Source organism: Cupressus sempervirens, chromosome 9 (assembly GCF_028749045.1).
Source record: "Cupressus sempervirens isolate cs-2001-9-10 chromosome 9, ASM2874904v1, whole genome shotgun sequence".
Lineage (NCBI taxonomy): Eukaryota > Viridiplantae > Streptophyta > Pinopsida > Cupressales > Cupressaceae > Cupressus > Cupressus sempervirens.
In genome coordinates this window covers 270,301,813-270,326,903 of record NC_143126.1, presented here as the reverse complement: position 1 = coordinate 270,326,903, position 25,091 = coordinate 270,301,813, and the positions used below count along the sequence as shown (strand labels likewise).

Sequence of the window (25,091 nt, the reverse complement as noted above, 5' to 3'; positions counted from 1 at the left end):
ATGGGTTTGTAATTTTCTGTTGATATATGTACAAAGTGCATATTGTCCAGTTGCAGCTTGGCTTCGAAGTTGCATGTCATTGCGTATTTTACTCTTGGGTCAAAGATTTAGAGTAATTTGTTTGATATGCATTGACAGAATTGCAGGGATCATGAAAGGATCTGATAATTATGAGTTTCATTTTGAAGATAGATGTTTGTTTGCAAGGTGAATGGATAGATTAGATATCTGAGTATATGAGTATGTCTTGGATATCCATGTGTATGATTTGACTTAGTTTATGCCCAATGGATAATGGACTGATCAGCTTGGAGATTGCATGTTTCTGCTGTTACATACCTGGGTTATCTTGATATTCAACATTGTTAATCAAATATCTTTTCCCTTTCATGATGAAGATCTGAAAAGAGTTGCCCTCACTTAGTTTATCAAATTCATGAGTTATCAAATTCATGAGTTATGTCATTAGCTATTTCATATATATGATTGTTTGTATAAACATAGAAGATTCAGGGGATTTTATCTGTTATATAGATTCAGTTATATGCTTTGACACTGGTACCATATAAAGAATCTGAGATCCACCTGCCTAGGTCTTGCACAGCCTAAGGAAGAAGGAGAGTAAATAGCCTTACAGTTGGCCCTGGTGTCTAAATATGTAAATTGAACATAAGAATTAGCTGCCCCTAGGTGTATGTGTTCTTATCATTGGGTTATTTAAAAACTGTTAATTCAGGAGCCAACATATTCTATTAACTGGGCAGTAATTTCAGCAAAGTACATCATCCTGTGGGTTAGACTCCCACCAAGATTTTCCCTAATGGATTTCCTCAAGAACAAAGCTTGTGTTATGTGTTGTGGATCTTGCATTTGCTGCTTATCTTTCAGATTTGTATTGTATTTGAGAGGCTTTGATTAATAATTGGCATAACTCATTCACCGCCCCTCCCCCACCCCCCACCCAGTTCTGCTTGCCTTGTTTGGCCCTAACAGGTAGATCAAATTATGTATCTAATGCATTAAATAGAAGGTGTTTGTTGTTAAATTAAATGAGAAAAGAAGTTGTGAGCTTTGACTATATGATGTTGTAAATTGATTCAGATTTCAAGGAGGTATGGGCTGAATGGGACAGCCCAGTCAAAAAAATAGGACACCATAGTTAAAAAGAAATTCATTCAAGAATAATTGTTGTTCAAAGTGAAGTGTTTCTGTGCACCTCAAAGATCTATAAGAGAAAGGAAGAAACACAATGGAGGTCTTGCACAACACTTTGGAATGGACAAAACATTGTCATAGCTAAGTGAGTTGTCAATGGCCAAAGATAGGAACAGATGTAAAGAACATGGTGCAGAACTACATATTTTGTCACTATGCAAAGGGTAAGAAAAAAAATACCAAAACATATCAGAAATTAACAGTTCCAAAGAGTTCATGGGAGCATGCAAGAATGGATTTCATTCTTCAACTGCCAATGAGCCCAAAAATTGTAATGATGTCATTAAAAAAGCAGGGACACATGTCCATACATAAGTTTTTTAAAGTGACACATTTAACTCCATATTAAAGACAACAAATCTCACATATGTTGCCACAATATTCTTAAAGGCCATAGTTAAACTTCATGAATTATCAAACAAGCTAAGTTACCAGATTTGCTCTTGGAAGATGAAATTCGAAAGTCTATTTGTTGTAATGTTGAATTTGAATCGAATTCTCTCAAAATTCTACCACGGTAAGATAAATTTGCTCAAAATTCACTCAGAAGAACCTTGTAAGAATTTTGGATGAATTTGCAGAACTTTTGATTTGGACAAAGGAACCCTTAACGAATTTGGGGAGAACTTGATTAAAAATGTAATTTTTTTTACTTTTTTATAGATTTTTTGCCAACTTAGGTCCAGTCGTCCCTCCAACCCTAAAAGTGACAACTAAAAAGACCAAAAGGGTTGCTTTATATGTCATTTGTGCATTTGTGAATGAAAAAAAAAACTATATATCACCTTTTCTCTTTATTATCATGGCAGAAGCTTTTGGCAGAGCCATTAAAAAAGCACAAGCTGAAAGGAAAATTAGAGGTATTACAGTTACGGAAGAAGTCCCTAAAATTACACACCAACAATTTGCAGACGATGCTATTTTGCAAAGAGAGAGTACTTTGGAAGGGGCTATAAGTTTTAAGAAAATAATTAACAATTACACAAAAGCTTCAGGCAAGGAAGTAAGATGCTAATAAGACAGAGATCTTCTTTATTAATACCAATGAGAACTTGAAAAAAGGTAGTTGTAAAATAATGGGGTATAAAAAGGGAACTTTCCCATGCAAACATCTTGGTATACAATTAGAAAAAGGCGTTAGAGAAGGTATAGCCTCGAACTCAGTTTTAGAAAAACTAAATAACAAAATGGAAATCTAGAAAAGAAAATGGTTAACTAAAGCAGGCAGGGCAACTATGATCAAAGCAATACTTTCAGCTATCCCTACATATCACACGTCTTGTCTCCCTTTACCCAAACTAGATTCTAAACTAAAAAAAATATTTTGGCAAGGAACTTGAGACAAGAAGAAACAAGCCTTGATAAAATGGAAAAAAATATGCAAACCTAAAGAACATGGAGGTTTAGGGATTAAAAATTAATGTTGGCACAATGAGGCCCTAGGAGCTAAACTTATATACAGAATGTACAAAGAGCATAATAATAAATGGGCCAAAATTTTATTTCATAAATAATTAAATAACACTAATCCTTTATCTCTATTTAAAACTAAAAATCCACCAAGAGGATCTAGAATATGGAACTTCATGCTACACTGTTGCCCATTAATAGCTAATAACTTTACTTGAGATCTTGGTTTAGGACAGGATGTATTATTTTGGGAGGACTCATGGAATAGGCTTCCTTCACGAGATAGTGTGCCAATTTACCAAAAAATATCAAAAATACTTTTATCCATGCTATGGGGTCAACATGCTAGCCATTATAATATCAAAAAAAATGACAATCAGAATGGAGCATGGAAATGGATATCTCTCGAAGAAACACTACTCTCAACACAAGATTAACACATTTAATCAGTTCTTAAATAGTAGGAAGGTTAATCACAAAGAAAGGGATGATAGACTAATATGGGGAGCCTCAAGTGACGGAAATTACAAAGTCAAACTAAGGTACGAACAGATAATAAGCTCTCACCAATGGAAAAGATTGATAATCCTCTTAATCTATAATGGGACTCGGCATGTCTTCCGAAAGCTGGTATTTTTCTTCGGGCTACTATTCAAAATAGAATTTTAACAGCAAATAGATTTACCTATATGGGTTTTGAGGGACCATTAAGATGCCCACTTTGTGAGAATGATTCAGAAAATTCTAGAGACTTGCTTTATGAATGCTTCTTTGCTATAGATTGTTGGTATTGATTATGTAAGAAATTAAACTTGCAAACAACACTCCCTAATAACCTGTTAAATTTATTAAAAAGTTGGCCTAAAAACGATAGTTCCAAGGTTTACAATAATATATGGAAAATATCACCATCAATACTTTAATGGGAAATATGGAAAGAAACTGAAGGATTTTTTGTAATAAAAGTATGGATCTACCACCTTTCCTTAATAAGGTGGAGGCTTGTATTATTGAGGTAGTTAATAATAATCTCATAAATACCTACAAGGAGGAAGGATCATTCTCATATTGGAATGCACAGATGCATAGAAATTAGTTCAACCTAATCAATCCACCAATGACCTCTAAATCCAACAAGCTCACCAAGATTAAATGTAGATAGTAACCTCCTTCAACGAGTTGATCAAAGTTAAGTTTTGATGGGGCATCTAGAGGTAATCCAAGTCCGACAGGCTTAGGTTGTATTATTCATTCAAATAATGGATTATGCTTAATGAAACACGCCAAGCCCTTAGGGATAATGTCTAATGATTTAGCAAAACTAGAGGCCATAATCGAAGGTTTAACTCTTCGTAGAGAGATAGGCATAGATAACTAATAATAGAAGGCGATTCGCAAATTATCTTAAATGCATTAAGAAAAAGAGCAACCCCAAATTGGACTCTTAAGTCCAAACTTGAATATGCTTTAGTCATAGTGGATAAATTTGAAGAAGCAATCATAAAACATATTTATAGGGAAGGTAATAGAGAGACAGATAGTTTAGCTAATAAGGGAGCAGATGGAAAGGAGATTTTACTAAGATAAGCTAGTTTGATAGGTTCTATTCAGAGATTTGTTGAAGGTTATTGTTATTGTCTTATAGTCAATTTCACCAATGTTGGGTCACATTTTTAATTAGCTTAGGTTTCTTAATTTAAGATCTTATAGTATGTATCTCTCAAATTAGGTTTCCAAGAGAGTAGGCTTTAAGGTTCTATTAATCTAAGACCTTTTTATTGCTTGTATCTATAGTTTTTTTTTTTCTAAGTCTAAGTTGTTTAAGGTAGATTGTCTCCATTTTCTATGGTTAGCATTAACAAGTTTATCCTAGAATAAGAAAGTCAAAGAATATTATTCTTACTTCATCAATATTAGTAGATATCTCAATTTAGGATTTTAGTATTATTAAATTTGGACAACACAATTATCTACTGTAAATATTGATTGATCATTTTGTGAATTTGTTAATTTATTTCTTTTCATTGTGAATGTATGGAGAACAAATAAATTGATAAGTATATTATTATTAAAAGCTAACAACGATCTTGGCTAGAATGAGTTGTTATAGATTTTTTAACAATTTTCAAATAAGGCGCAAAGGATGTCAACTAAAGAAGGTTAATTTATACAATGAAACAATGTTAAAAATTGCAAAGGAAGGATATTTGGAATCATGGGAACAACAACGAAAGTGAACATTGTAATATTTAAAGCACCCATGTAAAGAGGAAATCCTCTAATATCCCTAACAAGAGTTAAATATATGACTTTAACTTATTGTTTTTGTAACTAGAAGGTATGCCTTCTAAAGACCTCATAACGTAATCGAATCAAATGTAAATCTTAGATCAGGACTTATGTCCCGAGCAATACCAAGGGTTTTCTTCCCCGTTCCTTTCCCCCTAGTGCTTGCACTTTGAACGGGGAAAAAACAAAATTGTTAAACTATTTTGAAATATAAAACAAAAGGGCATTTTCCTTTTAATGATCAAAAAACAAAGAAATAAAAAACTTCTCGCCTCCATTTGTGTATGAACTTATTTGTTGTTGCATATATAGAGACACACACCCCCACACACACACACACGCATATATTAGAAAAAAAATCTTGTACAAACGAACCCAAAACAAACCCGAACCCAACCAAGAAATAAGTTAAGATGAATTTCGAACCCAAACCTTGACCCCGCATCCATACCAGAATCCAAATTGGCAACTTAGCAAAAATGCATAGTCTCAAATAGACACACTATAATTGTGGGTCCCTTCTGACACAATTTGTGAAAGAAATTAGATAACAGATTGAACTTCAGCTCACCCTATCAGCTCCAAGTCCAAACCAATGGGCAAACATATGTCATCAATTCAAGTCTCAATAAACTGTTGAGAATCTTGAGATGTTTGTTTTGAGTGATACCCTCTTAATGAGTTTTGACCTTGGCACAAATAGAACTTTCTTACAATAACTTGGTTAAAAGCAATACAACTAAAAGATTTTTCCAAATTATGTATGGGTGTAGCTGAAGAAGAGTTGTCACTACTATGGCATGACCAGCGTGTTGACGTTTGATAGCTTCAGTCAAATAAAGCTATATATAATAATATATGAGATAACATTTATATAATTATATATGAGATATATGCATGTATGTGTTCTTTATATTGAGATATAAGGTCATTGTTATAAGAGAAAAATTAATATAATGTATATATGAGAATAAATTTATTATTATTATTAATTATCAGATTAATGAATAGACAAGGGACATGTCTACTCATGGCCTATTCTTTATATAGATAAATCTAAGAGGATGTTGCATTTGGAATACACGTACCTAATAAGGCAATGCCTAATACATTTGCAGCAGATCTGAAAAACCAACATGGTATCAGACCCAGACTGCAAATGTAAGAAAGTAAATTAAGAGATAAATTTAGATGAGGTACTAAGAGCAACCGCATACAGTTTGAAATCACCGAACCAAGAGTGTAATGTCCCCTTTTTGGGACATTAGAAATATTAAGGGCATATTATATATAATATTAGAATTGACTTGGAGAGCATGGTCTCAAAATATAAAAGGTCAATTTAATGTTATAAAGGGGGCAAAAAGGACAAGGGAGATAAGACGAAAAGCCAGGAGGGAAGTCGAAGAGTCACAGCTATGGGGATAAAAGGAGAAGAGACTCTTTCATTTGGGAAGCTTGATTTATCATTCAGATTTCAATTTCTCTCTTGGGAAAGTAATTGTAAAGCTTGAGCATTCAGCCAGTGTGAGGATGTAGCCCCTCGTGCCGGCAGACAGTGAACACAAACCCATTGTCCGAGAAGACATCAATTCAAGTGCTTCATATGTGCTTCCAGCTTCTTATTCTAGTATTCTAATTTGACTGTTAAATTGTATTTAATATTGGATTTGTTAGTGTTGGTTATTGTATTGCTGTTGTATAATGCAATAACATATTTTATGGAGTTATAAGAGTTTGTTGGTTTTTATATTTACTAGTTTGTAACGCATTGTTATATGCTCGAATCTTGAATATTATTTTGGAAAGAACGGGTTATTATCTTGTGGAGAATCTTCTTGTTTTATTGTTGTATCGTATTACATTTGCCTATCTTTGAGTTTTGAATATTGTATTCAAGAAGACACTGGATAAATATCTGTTGGAATTTCTACTGGTTTCAATTGTGTTTGTAATACATCTGCAATGTTCAGTCCTAAATATACTGTTGAAAAGAAATCGAGCAAATATCTGGTTTGGGATATTTCAGGAGAGACGATGGAGCAATTCCTTCTTTGCTACCATAAACTTCCAATCAAGAGTAAGGAAATATCCAACTGAGCAACAAACAAAGTAAGGAATGGTTCGCAGTAGTATGATTGAAAACATAGAGGAGAATGCAAACACAATATGCCAAGCATCATGGACGGCTATAGGAAGTGAATGGACAAAATATACAAAATGAGAAAGTTAAATCAAGACGACAAGGCGTTAAGGAATGATAAATATATGTGCAGTAGCATCATCACAAAGGGATTATTATTCAACAATAATAGTGTTGACGTCCGTACGCAGACTGAACATGGTCTAAGGCTGCCACACTTTTCATAGTCTTTTTCTGACAAATGAATCATCCACTCTATTCGTATCTACCATTTTTCGCGATATGTGATAAGCACTCTATCTTGGTCACTATGAAAGAAAGTCAACAAGTATAGGAACAATATTTGAGAGGGTCACTACAATTACCAATATAAACAGTAATTTGTATGCATGTTTAAATATAACATGCACTATCCATCGAACCAACATATGTACAGACAGACGATTCTTACAAATTTGACTACAAACAATAATTTACTTTTGCCACCGAGCTTATTATGAGATAGAGGCTAATAGGCTTGAACTCATATGCTAATAATAACAAAAACAAAAAGGGAGCCACCTTGTCCCATAGTAAACGAAAAATATGTAACCGTACAGAAGAATGGATAGTTATTGAATAAATATATCCGTGCATGGAAGAGTGATGGTTGGTAAGGAAAAGAATATTGTTCCCTCATTAATCGCACAATTCAATTTGTGTTGCAACAAGTTTCCATTTTCACGAAATGAATTTTTCGCAAGTCAAAATGAAGATAGAAAATGAGTAGGCATGAAACTCGATGCGCTCAAAGAAATTTAATAGTTGATGTGGAATGAGAAGGATTACGTTAGAGTAAGTGGAAAAAATCAGGATGGAAAGCTCCTCTCTTTTTTTTTACACTTGAAGTGATGTTGGAGGTAAGTAAATGGTTGTTCCTTTCATTATCGGAGCTTTAGAAGAATATGTTATTTAAGAGTATGTCAAATTTTAAATAAATATTTGGTATTGATTACTATTATTAAATATGTATGGGTTACTCATTATTTGAATAAGAATTTTATGATCATAGTTAGTTATTTGATAAGTAATAATATGTGAGAATATAGACTAAAGATATATGCCTAAGTTGTTGATTTAGGTTCGGGGACGGATTTGAGTTCAGGGTTCGAGTTCGTGGGTTCGGGCCAAAAAAAAAAGAAATTCCCATTTGAGTTCGTGGGTGGGTTTGTGAGTATATATATATGCATCATATATACAAAAAAAAAAAAAAGAAACCCATGGGTCCTCCTGAGTTCATCATGGGTCCTCCCGAGTTCGCTGTGGGTCCGGGCAGGATCCTTCATTTGGGCTATGGGTCCGCCCAAGTTCGTGCTAGCATGGACCCACGCGGACCCACAGTCCAAATGAAAGACCCTACCCGGAGCACAAACCCGAACAGACCTAGAGTCCAAATGAAGGACCCTGCCCGGACACGGGTGCAAACCAAGACCCAAATTTGGGCAGCAAGGTCTGAACCCGATAACTTAGATATATACTTGTATATATACATATATGTTCAATGTATATATTTAAATTAGATCTTTATCTATATTACATTAAAATGATCATAATACATAATTATGTTAGTCTCTTGTTCTTTTATTTCTATACATTCTATAAGAGCTATGTGCCTTGATCTTTTCCTCCAAGAATGTAATTGCAAGAAGAGGAAGACTGAGATTCAGAGGGAGCCTAACATTTCATTAGAGGCAACCTTGAAAGAGAGGGAGCAATTAGAGGATGTGATTTAGTTAACCTTCGATGCTCTTGGTCTTATTGATTCAAAGGGAATAAACCATGTTGAGATGGATTCTCCAATGATCAATAAATTGTAGCAATCAAGAGACAGTGATTCATGAATATACCTCGTTGCTATGTGATTTTAATGGGCCTACCCCTTGTGTATATCATGAGGAAGTGACAACTTCCAAATGATGTCACTTGTATTTGCAAAAGTTAATGTAAGGTGATGATCTTACAATAACTTGTATTATGAGATCAAACAAATTGAGCATATGGTGAATGTCTTGCATCTCAACATTCTAGAAGGGCATTACTCAAAGAGTATTTGGTGAATATCATTGATATTCCGAGAGGCCAATACTCTTGATATAAGATGTGATATCAAAACCTTTTGACTACTTGGCGAATATCATTGATATTTTGGGAGGCCAATACTCTTGATATCATATGTGATATCAAAACCTTTTGACTACCTGTTGACTATCATTGACATTCTGGGAAGCCAATAGTCTTTATATCAGATGTGATATCAAATCTTATTTGGGTACTTAGTGCATATAATCGATATTTTGGGAGGCCAATACTCTTGATATCAGATGAGATATCAAACCTTATTTAGGTACTTAGTGAAACTCGTATGTTGGTATTCTAGAAAACTGATACTATGATATCGAATGCAATATCAAATGGTGGAAATTTTCTAAGATATCAAATGAGATATCCTTAAAATTGTTATTTGTAGTATTACGTTGAAGTAATATTTATTCTTATGTGTTTATCCTTCTAAGCTAAAAGGGAGTGTTGATGTTTGATAGCTTTAGTCGGATAAACCTATACAATTATATATGAGATAAAATTTATATTTATGTGTATATTAAGATATAAGGTCATTGTTATATGAGAAAAATTAATATTATATATATATATATATATATGAGATTAAATTTGTTATTATTATCAATTATCTGATTAATGAATAGACAAGAGGCATGTCTCTTCATGGCCTATTCTCTATATATATAAATCTAAGAGGATGTTGCATTTGGAATACACATACCTAATAAGGCAATGCTTAATACATTTGCAGTAGATCTGAAAAACCAACACAGTGTCGCTAATTTGAGTAGGAAAAGTATTGTAGTAGAAGACTTACTGATTATATACAAGATTTGCACCAAGAAGTTAAAAAAAAATTGGAGTACACAATGAAATAAAAGTCGTGTGCACATCCCAAGAGGAGGGAACATGAATTTAAATTTGAAGATTGCCATAAGCTCATTACCAAGAAAATTTCAAAAATGTCCCCAAAAGAGCTACAATAAGTTGAAGAGCTAGAAGATTGTGTAATGTATGGACTTCAGTACGTTTACATCCAACATATGTAAGATAAAGCTTCCCAAAAGCATTAGGTATTTCACCTATTTTTAATGTCCCCAATTCGCACCACCACTATAAAGAGCAAAGTAGTATAGACTAAAGAAGGTGAGAATCTCATTTGTCAAAAAAGAATGAATGGGTACAATGATTGCCTAAACAGGAACAAGAGGCAACTAAGATATTAGTAGAAACCTAGACAGTCAAGAAAACAAAGTGAGAGGAATGTAAGGAATACGTGATGAATTGGAAGAGCAAGGCACCAAATAAAGAAGCCTAGATAAATGCATCTGATGTCATCAAACATGGAGTTTTGGTTCATACTGTGAGGTTTTCACACCATCACCCCATTGCAAATGACGGGCCCCTTATTTTTCTTTGCAGTAGGACTAGCAAGTCTTGGTGGCAATTTCAAGTCTCCAAGCCTTCAGAGAAGTTGAGTAAAGCCATTGAATAATAAAAATCAGGCAGGTCTCTTGGGTTTGAGTTTGAGCAAGCGCATGAAATGATTGGTAGATTAAGGGTGTTCGCACTCAAGCCACCAATAGAAAACACCCCCTTGCAAATACATTTGAAAAAGCAAAGAGAGAGACCTTAAAAGGGCAAGAAAAGACTAAGCACGGGCGGCAAATGTCAAAGAAGAAAATTCCTTTGAGCATGGAAGATTCTGCCTGCCCCGGAGGAAAAATCCTCTGACCTCCAAGATTTCTGCCCCCTCTTTATGATTGGTAATTCTCTCCTCCTGCTCAATCTCACCCATGAGAAAGTACTCAAACCATTTGATGAACCAATAGACATGTTCAGAGGCTAAAATCTCAATGAGAAAGATGAAAATCAGATTGAAGGATGGAGATAAAACATAAAATCAGATTTCTGAGTTGGCTAAATCAGATTGCATTGAATGTAAACTTGCCTTACAAACAAATGGGAAACTTTTTTGCCTCTGAGAAAAATGAGAAATTGCTATGAAAAGGAGAGTTTAGGAAGTCAAGAGCACATGTTTGAAGTTACAAGGCAAAGTGATAAGGATGAAAGAGCAAGGAGGAAAATCTTCAATGCCGCCAGCCTTAGAGAATTCTCAAATACTCCCTACTTCCTGAAATTCCGCCTTCAAGCATGAATATATTAATGCATCATAAGGCTAAACAAACTCATTCCTCCCACCAAATTGACATAGATTAGGCAAATTTGAAACATAGATAGGAAAAAATTGAAATTTGTAAATGTAAAGGATGGAATCCTCTAAGAATTGGTATCTCCACTACGTCTTCTTGAGGGTAGAGACTCTCAAGCTTAAGCAAGGAACAAGGAAAACAGATTAAGAGCAAAAAGCAAAAGAGGAAGAATCCTCTATGAAAGGCAGAAACCGCCTGCCTTGGAGCATTCCAAAATCCTCTCTATTCCTCAAGTTCCACCCAGCTAAGGGAGCAAATCCTCAAACACTTATAATATCCAATTTGGGATGATGGTTCCTCTTTGGCTTCCATGTCATATGAAAGATGAGAAGTGAAGATCAAGAGCACAAAAGGCGACAATTGGAATCAGTTTTAGGCCGACTTCAAGAATTGGAGATTAAGGAAGTTCTGAATCTGCCAACCTCTAAGGAATCTTTTATCCTCCAACAGGGCTAATTGTCATCTCAAATGTATGTATCATAAAATGCAAACAAGGAAACATTAATGGGGATGAAACTGATGGTCAACTTGAACAGCAAGATAACAGTGGAAAAGGAAGAAGTATAAAGGCAAGAAAGAAAGTATGAAAAGATGAAGAAAGTGAACAAGAACTCTAAACTCCTCTCTCGCCTTCATTCTCTGCTTTGTATAGCTAACAATGGAAGTATGCATTCAGCTTGGCAGATTACACAGAATGGAGATGAAAAAAATGGACTCAATAAGGAATAAGTCAAGATTGCAAGGTAAAATGAAGAGGACAATGAATTCTCTAGGCATGGCAGAATCCCCCGGCCTCAGAGGATTGCAAAATCCTCTCATACCCTTTGCTTCTGTCTTGACTACATAGAGGCTGAAAGACATCATAAACTCTCATATTGATCCAATGAAGTGGACAATGGAGATTAGAGAACATGAAAATGACATAAGAAACCAAGCATTGATGGAATCAAAGGAGGGAATGATAAGTTTGAAAAATGAAAACAAGGAAAATCCTTGGGGGATGGTGGAATGCATCATCCCAAAAGTATTCCAATATCCTTCGGGAATGGTGAAATCCACCACCCCCAAAGGATTCCAAAATCCTCAGGCATCATCAATCTCCGCACAAAGGAGGAGACAGCTGATAAGAGAAGTAAGGGTGCAAGATTATAATTGAAATCATGCCTTTGATTCCCTTTACCAAGTCGGCCTTTTTGGAAAAGTACTCTTTCAAATGTATCATCGCCTCTATAAAGAGAGGTGGGAGATCATTTTCACCAGCAAGCAAAATAAAAACTCACCTCTGCTAAAGCAGCAAATTAACTCCCAAATTGGCAGCGATTTATCTAAAGGAATAAATTATCTAGAAAAGGCAATAAGCTATCTTGCGAGAAAAATAACCTCATACTTCAAGAAGCATCGATTTTGAGCACAAAAGGCAGATTTCATTCAAAATCAGAAATAAAGAGGGTAAAGAAGAGTGAAATCTGCGCATACTATGGATTGCAAAACTTAACCATTTTCCAGATTTTAATTTAATCCATTTCTTGTAGGAAAAAGATCATATTATCAAACTTGGAATTTGCAAGAAGAAAGGGAAGTTGATTTCAAACTTGAGAAAATCCATTTTTGCCTCTTTCTTTGATGTTGATGCAACGCACTTTCATCGAAACTTTCAGATTCCCTTCATTTTCTTTATGCTAATCATTTCATGAGCCTAATGTAATTTCTCTCTTGCTTTGTGAGGTAATCGTGGGAGAAGGAGAGGCTTGGAAAGTGAAAGATGGAGATGATGGCAAAGCCAAACTCAAGATGTCAAGGGGAAAACAAGTGGATGCTACAAAATGGCAAGCTCAAGCTTGACTTCAAATGAGAAGAAAACTTAAAATCAGATCATCAAACTGCAAATTCAAGACAAGATCAAGAAAATAAAGACCAAGGAGCAAGGAAGAAGAAAATCAGAATTTAGAAGTCAGAAAAAAAAAATCAACTTGAATTTCCTCCAAAAATCCAAGTTCATTTTCAAGTATTCAAGTGCATGAAGACCTCATCACATCAAATTTCAAGTTTGCAAGTACAATCAAGTTAAAATCATAGCAATGAGAAAATTTCCAAGAACAAAGATTGTAAAATTTGATACGATCAACAATTTGGGAATATGGCATCACAATTGAAGGCTTGACAAAAAAGGTGTGTATCAAGAGATATTTTCTCATCACAAAAAATTAATCAAGTCTATGAGATAAGGATGTTGAGATGGCGCATACTTGTCTTCTACCAATCAAGAAATTCCAGCTATAAATGTTTCAATCATATTGTGTCAAGTGTACAATTTTCTCATTGACTCTCAAAGCATTGTAAGTTCCTTATTGACCCATAAGGTGGTACCTCATGTAATTGGATGATAGTGTGGAAACCCTAATTAGGGTTTGTTGGGATTAATCTTGGCCCTTGATCTTGAATCAATCGTGGCCCTTCATTCTAATTGAATTGTAAAAGGCCAAGGCCTTCTCATTTGTAAGGAGTTAGAAAGTTAGACATTACGATTAGAGAGGAGATTAGAAAGAAGTAGTGTAGGAGGAGGGTAGACTCGATGCAATTGTTGCCATAATACTATCAAAGTAATGGATGATTCTTTGTTGGTCTTCATGGTGGATTATTTAATGTTTCTTTGGAGTGTTGCATGGTTTCTTCAATTCCTTGCTCAAATTAGATGGCATCTCATGTTAAGTAGAAATAAAAGTAGATGAATGGAAGATATTGTTGAATGGTGATTGATGGTAAAGCTAATGTCCATAACTTTTGGCACTTGTTGATTATAAGTAGTAATGCAAGGTTAGATCCAAGCCTAAATCATTTATTAGAGATGCTCATTTAGATTGAGCTTTCATAGGGTATTTGGATGACTATTGAAAATGTAAAAATCGTTCTTGCATCCACAAAGGGTAGCACGCTCCTATGCCTAGTTGATTTGGTAAAGCAAGAATTAGTTAAGAGGCTCAGCACATTATCGACATTATCCCACATTCATAGAATTAGATAGCTTTTGTTTCCTTAGCAAGTTAATTTGGTTGGAAATAATGGAAGAAGTTGTTAAAATCAAGATGTTATTCATTGAATGAATAGCATAAGTTCCTATGTGATAACCAACATATCGCATTGTAAAACAGAGGGAAGTCCACAATTAAGAAGGAAACTTGACGTTGTCTCATTTGATCACACAATTCATCTACATTATTTAGCATAAGATAATTTTATTAATGTCCAACAAAAGACCATCAAGAGAGAGTTGGAGATTTGGTGTTTCATCCAAGAATACAAAGTATTTGATTTTGTGTGTTGTAGTGGAACAAAACTCATATCAATAGTTCCAAGCTTCACAAAATGTTTATGGGCCATAAGCTCTTCCAATATTTTTCACTTACTTGACATGTCTAATATAGGAAAATCTAGGGCGCACAAGGTATTTGTATCATCAAAAAATGGTGACCATTCAATTTTTTTGTTTTTTTTGCTTTATGTCTATGTTTTCAACTTGTTACTTGTCTTTTTCAGATCCTTGCTTTGGTTGGCATTGCCCCTTATCCTCCAATTCATGCAGCAGCTAAATATTCATTTCTCGATTGGAGCTTACTGGTTTTTGAAATTTCCTTGATAAGGTCAATATGGTGATATGGCAATTTTAATTCATATGTGGGTTTCAATCTTCACACTCGCTTCGATGGTTGTTAACATATCCTAAGGTTATTGTGATGCATCTTTTGCTCACTTAAAGTGAGAACTCTAACTAGCTCATCCCTGGGGCTATGTGGTGAATTTCAAACATTTCTGAATTATTAGTTGAGGCATGTGTGCCCAGCATTTCTTCCTTCCATGCTAGATGATTCAAATGGATCCATTGATATCATTATCTGCAATTAGTGACGAGCAGTTCACAATGTGATATGTTTCATTTATTTGCTATCTCTGAAAGGATTACCTTTTTCTTGAGAAGATATCACCCTACAAAAATAAATATACTAAGATCACAGGAAGCAAATTCATGGTATCATGAAGACAAGGCAAAGAATTGGAGAGATTTTGGGTTATTTGTAAATTCTTGTAGCTAGCCTCTATGTTTCTAGGCAAGTTGTAATCTGAACTGTGATCAATTACTTCTTAGATATTTATTATTTCTATTATGCATTTGTGAACTGGATGAATGTGAAGCTGCTAGGATTAGCTACCTTTCACTGAGCTCCTGATCTTTGTCTACATTAGTCACAACACTAGCCTCAATTTCTTTGTACAACATCGAACCAAGATGGTTACCATACAATTATTAGATTCAATCCTTTGAAAGAAGCATAGAAATAAGTAGTGTTACACCGGCTCGAGGGTGTGGCGGTATGGGGGGTGATATCGGGAGGAGTTTCGGGTGCAGGAAAAACAGAGCCTCAATTTGGGGGCGGGGGGGGTGCAGCTTGCATAGTATACATATATGACTTGAAATGCTAATTATGAAATGATACTTCAATATATTATACCAAATATAGTTGAACAATGAATATAAATCATTGAAATGTGATTCACGAACCATAAGTTCAAACTTCATAACCAATGACCATTGAACTTAGTAACATACAGTAAGTAGTAATATTAAAAACATTAAAGTTTTAAACATAATAATAATGATAAATAGAAAATATAAATCATACATAGTACCATGTAAGTCAACCATTGACTATCAAATGACAAAGATGAAAGATTCAAAATTCATTGTTCAAATTATAAATATGATATATCATAACGATCAAGATTTGCATGATTACAATGAGCCGAGTAGCATGAAACACTGAAATGAAATAATGTATCATGGCCATATCAAAGTGAGTACAACCTACGAAAGGTCAATAATTAGAATGTAATGTTGGGAGCTCTCTAATCATCCCCTAAACCAAAATCCTCTTCACTAGAACTACTAGACTCCTCATGGGTAAGATAATATTAAAAAAAACATTATAAAAAAAAAATTGACTTTTCAACATGGGCATCGAACGCATCCTAGGCGTCAGACGCACCCTAGGTGTCCCCTTGAAGCACCCCACACACACCCATGCACCCAAGACACACCCGCAACTATCAGTTGCACCAATCGGTGTGGTCCAGTGTGGTGTCACTCCAATGGCGGTGGTAGAGAAAAGGTGCGCGGTGTACCTACACTTGGGAAGTACACGCACCCAATGCGCTAGGGTTTTACCCCAAGTGCGTGCACCCGGTAACATTGGAAATAAGTATTTTTAATACATCATTAGATAAAATTTATCACACGTGCTACCAAAATATTCATCAAAATATTGAAATAACTTGAAAATAACGATCAAAAAAACTCAAAGAAATTTCCAAGAAACTTAGAATTTATCACAAGATCTTGGTAGTAATTTTTTGTTTTGTTATATACGCCTTCTAATGACTACCTTGTGAATTTTTACTCATTTTGATTTCTTGTCTATGAACCTATAACACTGCCGCAATTACAGCACAGGTGTAATGTCCCTTTTTTGGGGACATTAGAAATTAAATGACAACAATATAAAGTATTAAAATGACTTTATCTGAGCTTAATGAAAATTAATAAAGTCATTTTAATCATAAAAAGATGAAGAGACGGGCAGAGCGAAACTGAAGAGTCGTTGTATTGGGCTTTAAAAGAAAAATGACAGATTCATTTCAGCATGCTTGCTATATGGTTTTGGCTGTGTTTCTCTCTTGGAGATTTTTGGGAAGCTTCAGCTTTTAGTAGGTTCAAGGACAGAAACCCTCGAGCTTGGAGGGAGTGGACGGATCCCATTATCTATTGCAGATATCACTTATGTGTCTCACTCTGTGCATCAAATTCCTATTTTTGGTTATCCAATCTGACTGTAAGTTCTGTGACTACGACTAGATTTTTTTTATTGCTCTGCTAAAGAGTTAAAGGCAATATTCATGACTTGTTTTAGACTCTATTTCAGTTTTGGTATTTTATAATTTCAATGGTCTGGATAAACAGAAAACAACTGCATGCAAATTATTTGTTTACATCTCTCTGGTAAAATCTGGAACAAATATTCAAAATTCTTGCTTCTTTTTGTATCTACCTGGGTTCCTAATCAATTATTAAGCTATGCTAATTTAAAATAATTTGTGAATTCTTGTTTTTCTTATTTGGATATGCAATTCGCTCCCTATAAGAATATACCTAGACAAGTTCATTGTGTATTATAACCATTTTAATATGCTTAAGATTCTATATATATATCTAATAAACAAACAAGCTTATCTTTGAGTAGAGAGTATAAGCATCTCTGATTCTCTAGGGATTTGCCTGGAGCTATTCATTCCTTACATATTACATTGCTTGTTTGATTCATTGCTTAGATATTACATTGCTTGATTGACATTTTATATTGACATTCTATGTATTTTTTATGTCAATCGGAAAAGAAACTGTATTTCTCAAATTAAGGAATGCAGAATTATAATCAGTAAACAATGTCTTATGAGAAGGGCTTTTCATTTCAGCTAAAGATTCTATCACTGTAAAGACAACTTGCATTCTCACAACAACAACTCTTTGTTCATGTAAGCTTCATTGTTCAAAGTTCAAAACACAGTTACAAAAACTCAAAAGCTGAAGGTTTGAAACTGCTCATGAGTTATTTGTGCAATAGCTCATGAAACATTACTCAAAGTAACGTTCTGCCAAGATACTCAGACAAGCTCGTTAACTCATCACTTGCTCGTAGATTACTTGGCAAAACACATAAGTTTTGGAGAAAAAACTCAGCCACAATTTTATGCTTTTGTCTACCCAGGAATAAGTTCCCATCCTGCTTATTTCAACCGTATTTTTTTGAGTTCTAGATTCAGCTAGGTTTTCTAGGGAAAAAAATACATTGTTTTCAGCCTTTTATTTATTTAATGCATCTCACCTTTCATTTTATTTGTAAAAAAAAATTGAGACCCACTTAATGACTCGTAACACCTGGATTTTGCTGGAAATTATTCTCTTACCACAGTTTAAGATATGGTGCAAAAACAAGGAAAAAATGAAAAGGTTACCTACAATATGTGCTAGCAGATCTCTACAGACCATAATATGTGGGATAAACAAACATGCATCAACCAGTGAAGTAGTGCTTAAACATTTAAGTTATTTAGTCAGAAATCAGAAAGTTAAATCATATGTGCAAACAAATTGTCAAAGAGGCATTTGGCATTCTTGTAACTACCTCTTTTTAAATCTGGCTGGTTTCAACTTTGACATTTAAATTAGATCTCGACTTTAGAATTTATGTGCAAGTCACAAACCCAATATAACCTCAACTCAAAAGCATGGCCACAAACAAAATAGAAATAATTGATTAATCAGATAGCTAAATCTATATATTCAGGAATAGAACCAAACAAATTTGAGAGTTTCTAAGGATGCAATTTCCCTAGCATGACCAAAATGCAAGTGAAGTATTAATATACCAAGAATTCCTTGTTCACACATGTTTCAGATATTTAACTCCCTGTTTTGGCTACCAAAGAGAGCTTTCCATTCCAAATAAAAGAAATTAAAATTTCTTAACTACACTTTCAGAGAACAATTATTAGAATAGTATATGGAGATGGAAGTGTAATTGGAAACACTGATCTAAATTGATTTGAAGGATATCAGATGAAAGGAATTCAACAGAAAGGTAAATGGCTGTTCTTGCATGAAATGGCACTATTGAGAGCATTAATCCAGTTTGGCTCTTGAATACAATACGCTGGTTATACTTTCCTATAGAATCAAAACTTGTAATTCTGATGCTTCCTATTATTTCCTCTTAAATTGTTCACCAGCCAAAGTTTTGAGTTGTCAATATCTCATCATGTGCATTTAAGTCTCACTTGTTTTCAAAAAGTTAAGACTCTAGTCGTTATATTTCAATTCTATCCAGGGACTTGTGTACCCCGTCATTACAACTTCGTTTCATCTCTTCCCTACACTATGTAATTTGGCATTTGCATGCCCTTGATCTACACAATAAGTTTTCATTCGATAAGATGCAGTTCTATTGTTAACAGTGTCCATACATATTATTAGAGCTGCTTGGAAAGCCACTCAGCATACCCCACAATAATTTGGTAATAGATAGTACACCCCTGCATTCAACAAATACAGATAGATGCACTTAATCATAAATAGGATGCATTTAGTATGAACCTTGAATATGAGACACATTTACCACAAATAAGGTGCACCTATCTCACACGGCCTATATAAAATTCCAGAAGGAAACAGTTAACAATGTAAAATATATATAAAACATCTGATGAAGCTCTTTTAAAAGCAATGTATTGGTATCGATAAAGATTTGGCAAGTCCCGGTGAGGGCTGCCAGATGCAAGTCCCAGTCAAGTTCACGAAATCTACAGCCTGAACTCACACTTGACCACGTCTGCCAGCCACAGCTCACTAGAATGCTGAAACTTATAAATTTTGACAGCTATATTGAAAGACTAGAATGAGACTGCAAAAACATAAGATCAAACTATAACTTTTGAAAACCATTTTAAAATAGCCAAGCATTGACCAAGTTTTCCCCTAGTCCAACTTCTCAACATTATGTTTAAACTAGGAATATTATACACAGTTTACACATAACTCTACTCTAAGGGTGAAATGAATTATCTGTTGTTTTGTTTTGGGTAAAGAGTAACACACGACTGGCATTCCAAATTAATTACAAGATGAGTAGGACCAAAAACTTGAAATACAAGGAACGGAAGTTAAAATTCATTTTTGTGGATATTGAACATTAAGGTAAACATTCCAACTTCAATTCATGTTGACACTACATAGCAACCCATAATACTGATCGATCGCAGATTTAAGTCAACCCCTAGGCCCTCATTCTGACAAATACGCTGACCATCTGACAAGCAAATTCTCATACAAAATTGAAAACAAATAGAAGTTGAACAAATTCATAAAGAACTTTATGCCATTTATAGGGATGAAATAATGAAAGCTCTTACCTATAATTTTTTGAATCATTTCTCAGTAACTTAATTGTTTCAAGGACAATTAGACCTGCGATAATTGCATTTGTTGTTGCAATTGCATGGACAATATTGCCTGCAATACCTTTTGCTTCAAAGAGGCTCTGCATTGGAATGCCAAAGGAAGAAGCTCGAAGATTTGCAGCTGCAGTCACAAACTCAACGGCTAACTGATCATCTTTGTCGAAAGTCAAATTCCCAATTTCCTGAGACATAATAGCAAATATGGATTAACTGCCACCCTTCCAAAAAAATGAGGCATTTCAACATACAGAATATATTTACAAACCAATAAACAATCTCAAGGAAGTACAAGCATGGGTAAATAAAATTGAAGAAAGACAGAATAGATTTGTACTAACATTTTTTCTTCCTTCAAAAAATAGTTGCAAAGCCTTCAAGAATATTTTTGCATTATCACTGCAAGTCCAAATGTCTTGTGGATTTTTTAGTTCCAAGGCAGCCATTGCAGATAAAGAATGATCTCTTTCCTTGCCAAATGAGTTATGAGAATTCCCATTTGGTTCTTCATCCCTTGAAGGAAGAATGTCCTTAATATATATAGGAACTGGTGCTCTCCTTTTCTTCCAAGTTTCAGAATTTTGTAAAGCAATCTCAATATTATATCCAAAGACATGATCAAAGATTCGTTTTCCATAGTCTTCAAGGCTTTCACCTTCACGGAAATCAAATGCATCTCTGTCATCTTTTTCTGAACCTGTTGCAGTGTCATTAGACTGCGCATTAAGATCACTTGCTTGGCTCCTGTCACCAAACAATTTGGCAAAAAGAAGCTCTTTTGCCCAAACGATGCAATGAACAAACTGCAAAATTTAGTCGTTAAATATCAATACCTAGGCATTAAAATCTGTGTCAACTAATCACTTCCTATTTCCCCTGAGAAGCAGAGAAGAAAAGCAGCCACATATCCCAAAATATACAATAAACTTTCAAAATGCAAGCCATTATTTGTTGAAGTACATAGCGAATAAAAAGAATGCCATCTTTAAGATTGCAAAATTTTGTGAGTTACTCACTCACACAAATAAGCAAATGAACAGAAGCAGAAATTGATTTTCTTCTCCAGGGAGATGCTGTTCTTAAAAATCTGAATATAAAAATGAAGTTTAGAAAGCAACTTCCTGAGGATAGAAATGCAAAATTATTTAACAGACCTTAACGAAATCTGTCGCCGGGAAAATAACAAGTAGTCATGTTCTTAGAAAACACCAAATCAGCCCTTCAGGATCTTTCAAACCAAATTACAACTAATCCATGGAAATTTTAACTCTGCCATTAGGTCACAGAAAATAATGCATATTTTGAATGAAATTAGACAGCCCAATTTATTTACTAGGTTGGGCATATCAGAAGCATCCAAGAACAATATGGGCATTCACACACACTGAAAGTAAATACCAGTCAATTAATAGAATGGTATAGCACACAGACAGATAATTACAAGCTGGTCAGGCACTAGCAAGTATATATTAGCTATGGTAATCAAATACAGCCATCTAGGTCCACACTTATAAGCACATTTGTTGTGACAAGCTTGTGAATTAAAAATGCTAAAATTACAAAAGGCTTAATATGAGATCTCATAGCTGAGCACCCAAACTTGCATTTTGAAAGGCATTTGTTTTAGTCCTAGCCAATTCATTTTAGCTAGGTACAAAGCACAGCCATCCAGAGACATGCATTTTATTGTTTTGTTATGTTAAGCTTGCAGATCCAAATATCACTGTTCTAATTAGCAAGGTCCTGGACCCTCTGTTAAATTAAACTTGTGATATCTCTATTTGTTTTTCTTAACAGCACAAAGATTAAGACATGTTATTTGCGACTATATGGTCTTTGCAAATTTATTGGTTGTGAGACATCTTATGTGCAGCCTCACATGCTCATTTCTAATTTTCTTACGACACCCTTCCCCTATAAAAGTCACAGACAGTTACAAAAAGAACAACTATGACATTTGGGAGGTAACAGTGTTCCCTCATTGTAAAATGTGCTTCAAAAATAACTATTTATTAGCTTATAAATCACTCCCACACGCTCCCAAGCATTGGCATCGAGATATTCATTACACACCACTATGTCATCGCATGAGTTTTACAAATAATATTGCAGAAAGAATGTTTACAAGAAGGTGCCTATATAGGCAAACCTCTTATAGTTCAATTGTGGAGCCAGTATTTGAGGTATTAAAATCATGAAAAGCCACTCATGTTACTAGTCTTGACTCTTAACCAGTTTGGAGCCTCTAACATAACACTTATGATTAGTTCTAATTGTGGCTTATTTATGATGATACTTAGATTTTCCACAATATGGGCTATGAAAAATATATAATGAGGGTAGCCATGCAAACCATCACCTTTTGAAAGATCAACAAGAGAAATTGCATTGGGAGGGGCTGCAGAGATTTCATGCATTAGTAGACCCGAACAATGCCATTATTTCTTTATTTCCTCACACAGATCAAAGGGAAAAAGAAGTTCTAGCACGAAGGTTTAGCAGAACAAACATGAGTTCTAAGGTTCAATCTACTTACCAGGTTCTCTAAGAACACTGGCTTAATCCAAACCCAAACCCATTCAAACCAAGTACTGATCCCGATTCCATCCTGTCTAGGTCCACCCGTAGTTCTGTCTCCTACTACAGTGCAATGTCCCCTACTCGGATTTAACTCAAATTGCCCTAAAACTCTCTTTTAGGGTTTGGATTTTTTTGGAATGGGGACTGTCACCTGCAGGCAGATTATCACGAGATAAATATTTAATAAAACAAATAAGCCAGTTTACACAAATAGAATTCCAACTTACTACTATAATACTCAAGATAAACATATGGGGTTCCTTTTGACGTTCTATCTATTCAGCTTATAATCATTATGGAGCAGCAGTTGGGAAACCATACAAAGCTCCTTGAGTTGTCCCACCCAGCCCAGAAGCACAGAATGACACATGTCATCCACCTCCCAGCCCTAATTGGGGTGTCCCTACCAGTGTGGCTTCCTAGCCACTTGCACTCCGCGTATGTACCATGTCTACACTTTGAAATGAGATAGCCCAACAGACATGAATCATTAAGGGATTCGTCATATGTGTCATAATATAAGCAGGCAGATATAAAGCAAGTTGCGAATACTTAATATTAATGTAAATAATAAAGAAGATTAAGTATCACGATCCACAATAAAGACATTTATTATGAATTTAACAGCAAATTAGACTTGTCTGTATCAGATGCCAGTTCACTAATTATCATGCAATTTAGTATAATGCACAGCATACCACAGACAAGCATCTGTTCTGCAGCTGAATATAAATGTACAATTTTAAATTGTATTATTTTTGTTTGCTAAGTATTCTCATGTTTTTCTCCTCCTTTGACACCCCAATATTAAGCCAACGTAACAGGTACACAAACACACATCGCTGGTTACTGTTTTTCTTTACTATACTTGCAGACTGTATTAAGTGCTGATCGATTTTCCAATCTATTGTAATACACAGCATACTACATGTTGGTTCTGAAAACCACAGATTCAAAATCCAAGAGCTTGTCAATCCTCCAATAGGATTCCAAATCAGTTATGGCCAATGAACGGGAACAATTCAAATTCCCCTGCACTTCAGGCTTCGCTACAGTTAGGCGAGTGAACCTTCACTCCAAACCTGATCACCTGGTCCAAAGCTATTCTTATAGCAAATTTAACTTTATGAGTTCTCCTGTTGGAAAAATCTTTGAAATTGATCAAAATAAAGTTGAATGCTGAATGTTTGAATTGACTGAATGTTCTGTATAATATTTGTAAACAATTGATTAGATGCTTGCAAGAAGTAAGTATATAGATTGTTGACTTCAATTAATAACTCCAATAATTATATTCCAATGATTTCAAAAGACCAGTGCCTTAGTTTATTCAGGCAACAGAGGCAACTATTATGAAGATTATTATGTACAACTCTACGAGACAATATTTATTTTAAATACCATCAATTACCTCTGAGCTCTGCAACAGATGCCTTTTATATGCAATTCTATGCTATCCAAAATGAATTGAACTTCTTAGGTGGGAAGGCCGATCAGCCAGAGACATAGAAACTCTATATGTTTCACACTATTCCCTGATTGTTGAACACAGAATGCGGAAAATATCCAATGCAAAAATAAAGCCTTATCGGAATAATTCTATAACCTATTTATTGATCATAAAGGAGGAATCCACATTTCAATTGCAAGCTCTTTGCCTTGAAAATAAACAGAACAGGCCTTTTATTTATTATTAAAATACAATATTGGAAATTATATTAAAGTCATGCTTTAATATAAGTGAATAAATCTCCTCTCTGTGTCTTTTTCGAACATGTGTTGTTATTGTCTTCATTATTATTTCTTTTTATATCTCTCATTTTAAAGATCATGTCTTTCGAAACGAAGAGATACAACTTATTTTAAATCTTATTCCTGTTTAACTAATAGCACTAGTCAAATATTCTACTTCAATTTTTATTTGCTTATTTTCTTTTATGGTCTTATCAATTACTCATCCAGACTTGTAAAGCCTATTTGTCTTGTGTGGCTCCATATCTTCGACCTTGTGATTTTATCAAGCTCTTCTTTTTTATAATGATCTTGTGAATACAATTGGCTCCTCATACTTAATGATTTCT

The 25,091-nt window shown here is 34.6% G+C and overlaps 1 protein-coding gene across 1 annotated transcript in view; it reads right to left on the bottom strand.

The window, feature by feature from the left end:
• The window catches only part of SAE2 (SUMO-activating enzyme 2), a 169,646-nt gene that overhangs the window by 33,706 nt on the left and 110,849 nt on the right, over positions 1-25,091 (bottom strand). The window contains exons 6-7 of the mRNA XM_089799826.1: positions 20,772-21,233; positions 20,386-20,615 (exon numbers count right to left, since the gene is read on the bottom strand). Coding sequence (XP_089655952.1) covers positions 20,386-20,615; positions 20,772-21,233 — 692 coding nt within the window. The remainder of the gene's footprint in view (positions 1-20,385; positions 20,616-20,771; positions 21,234-25,091) is intronic.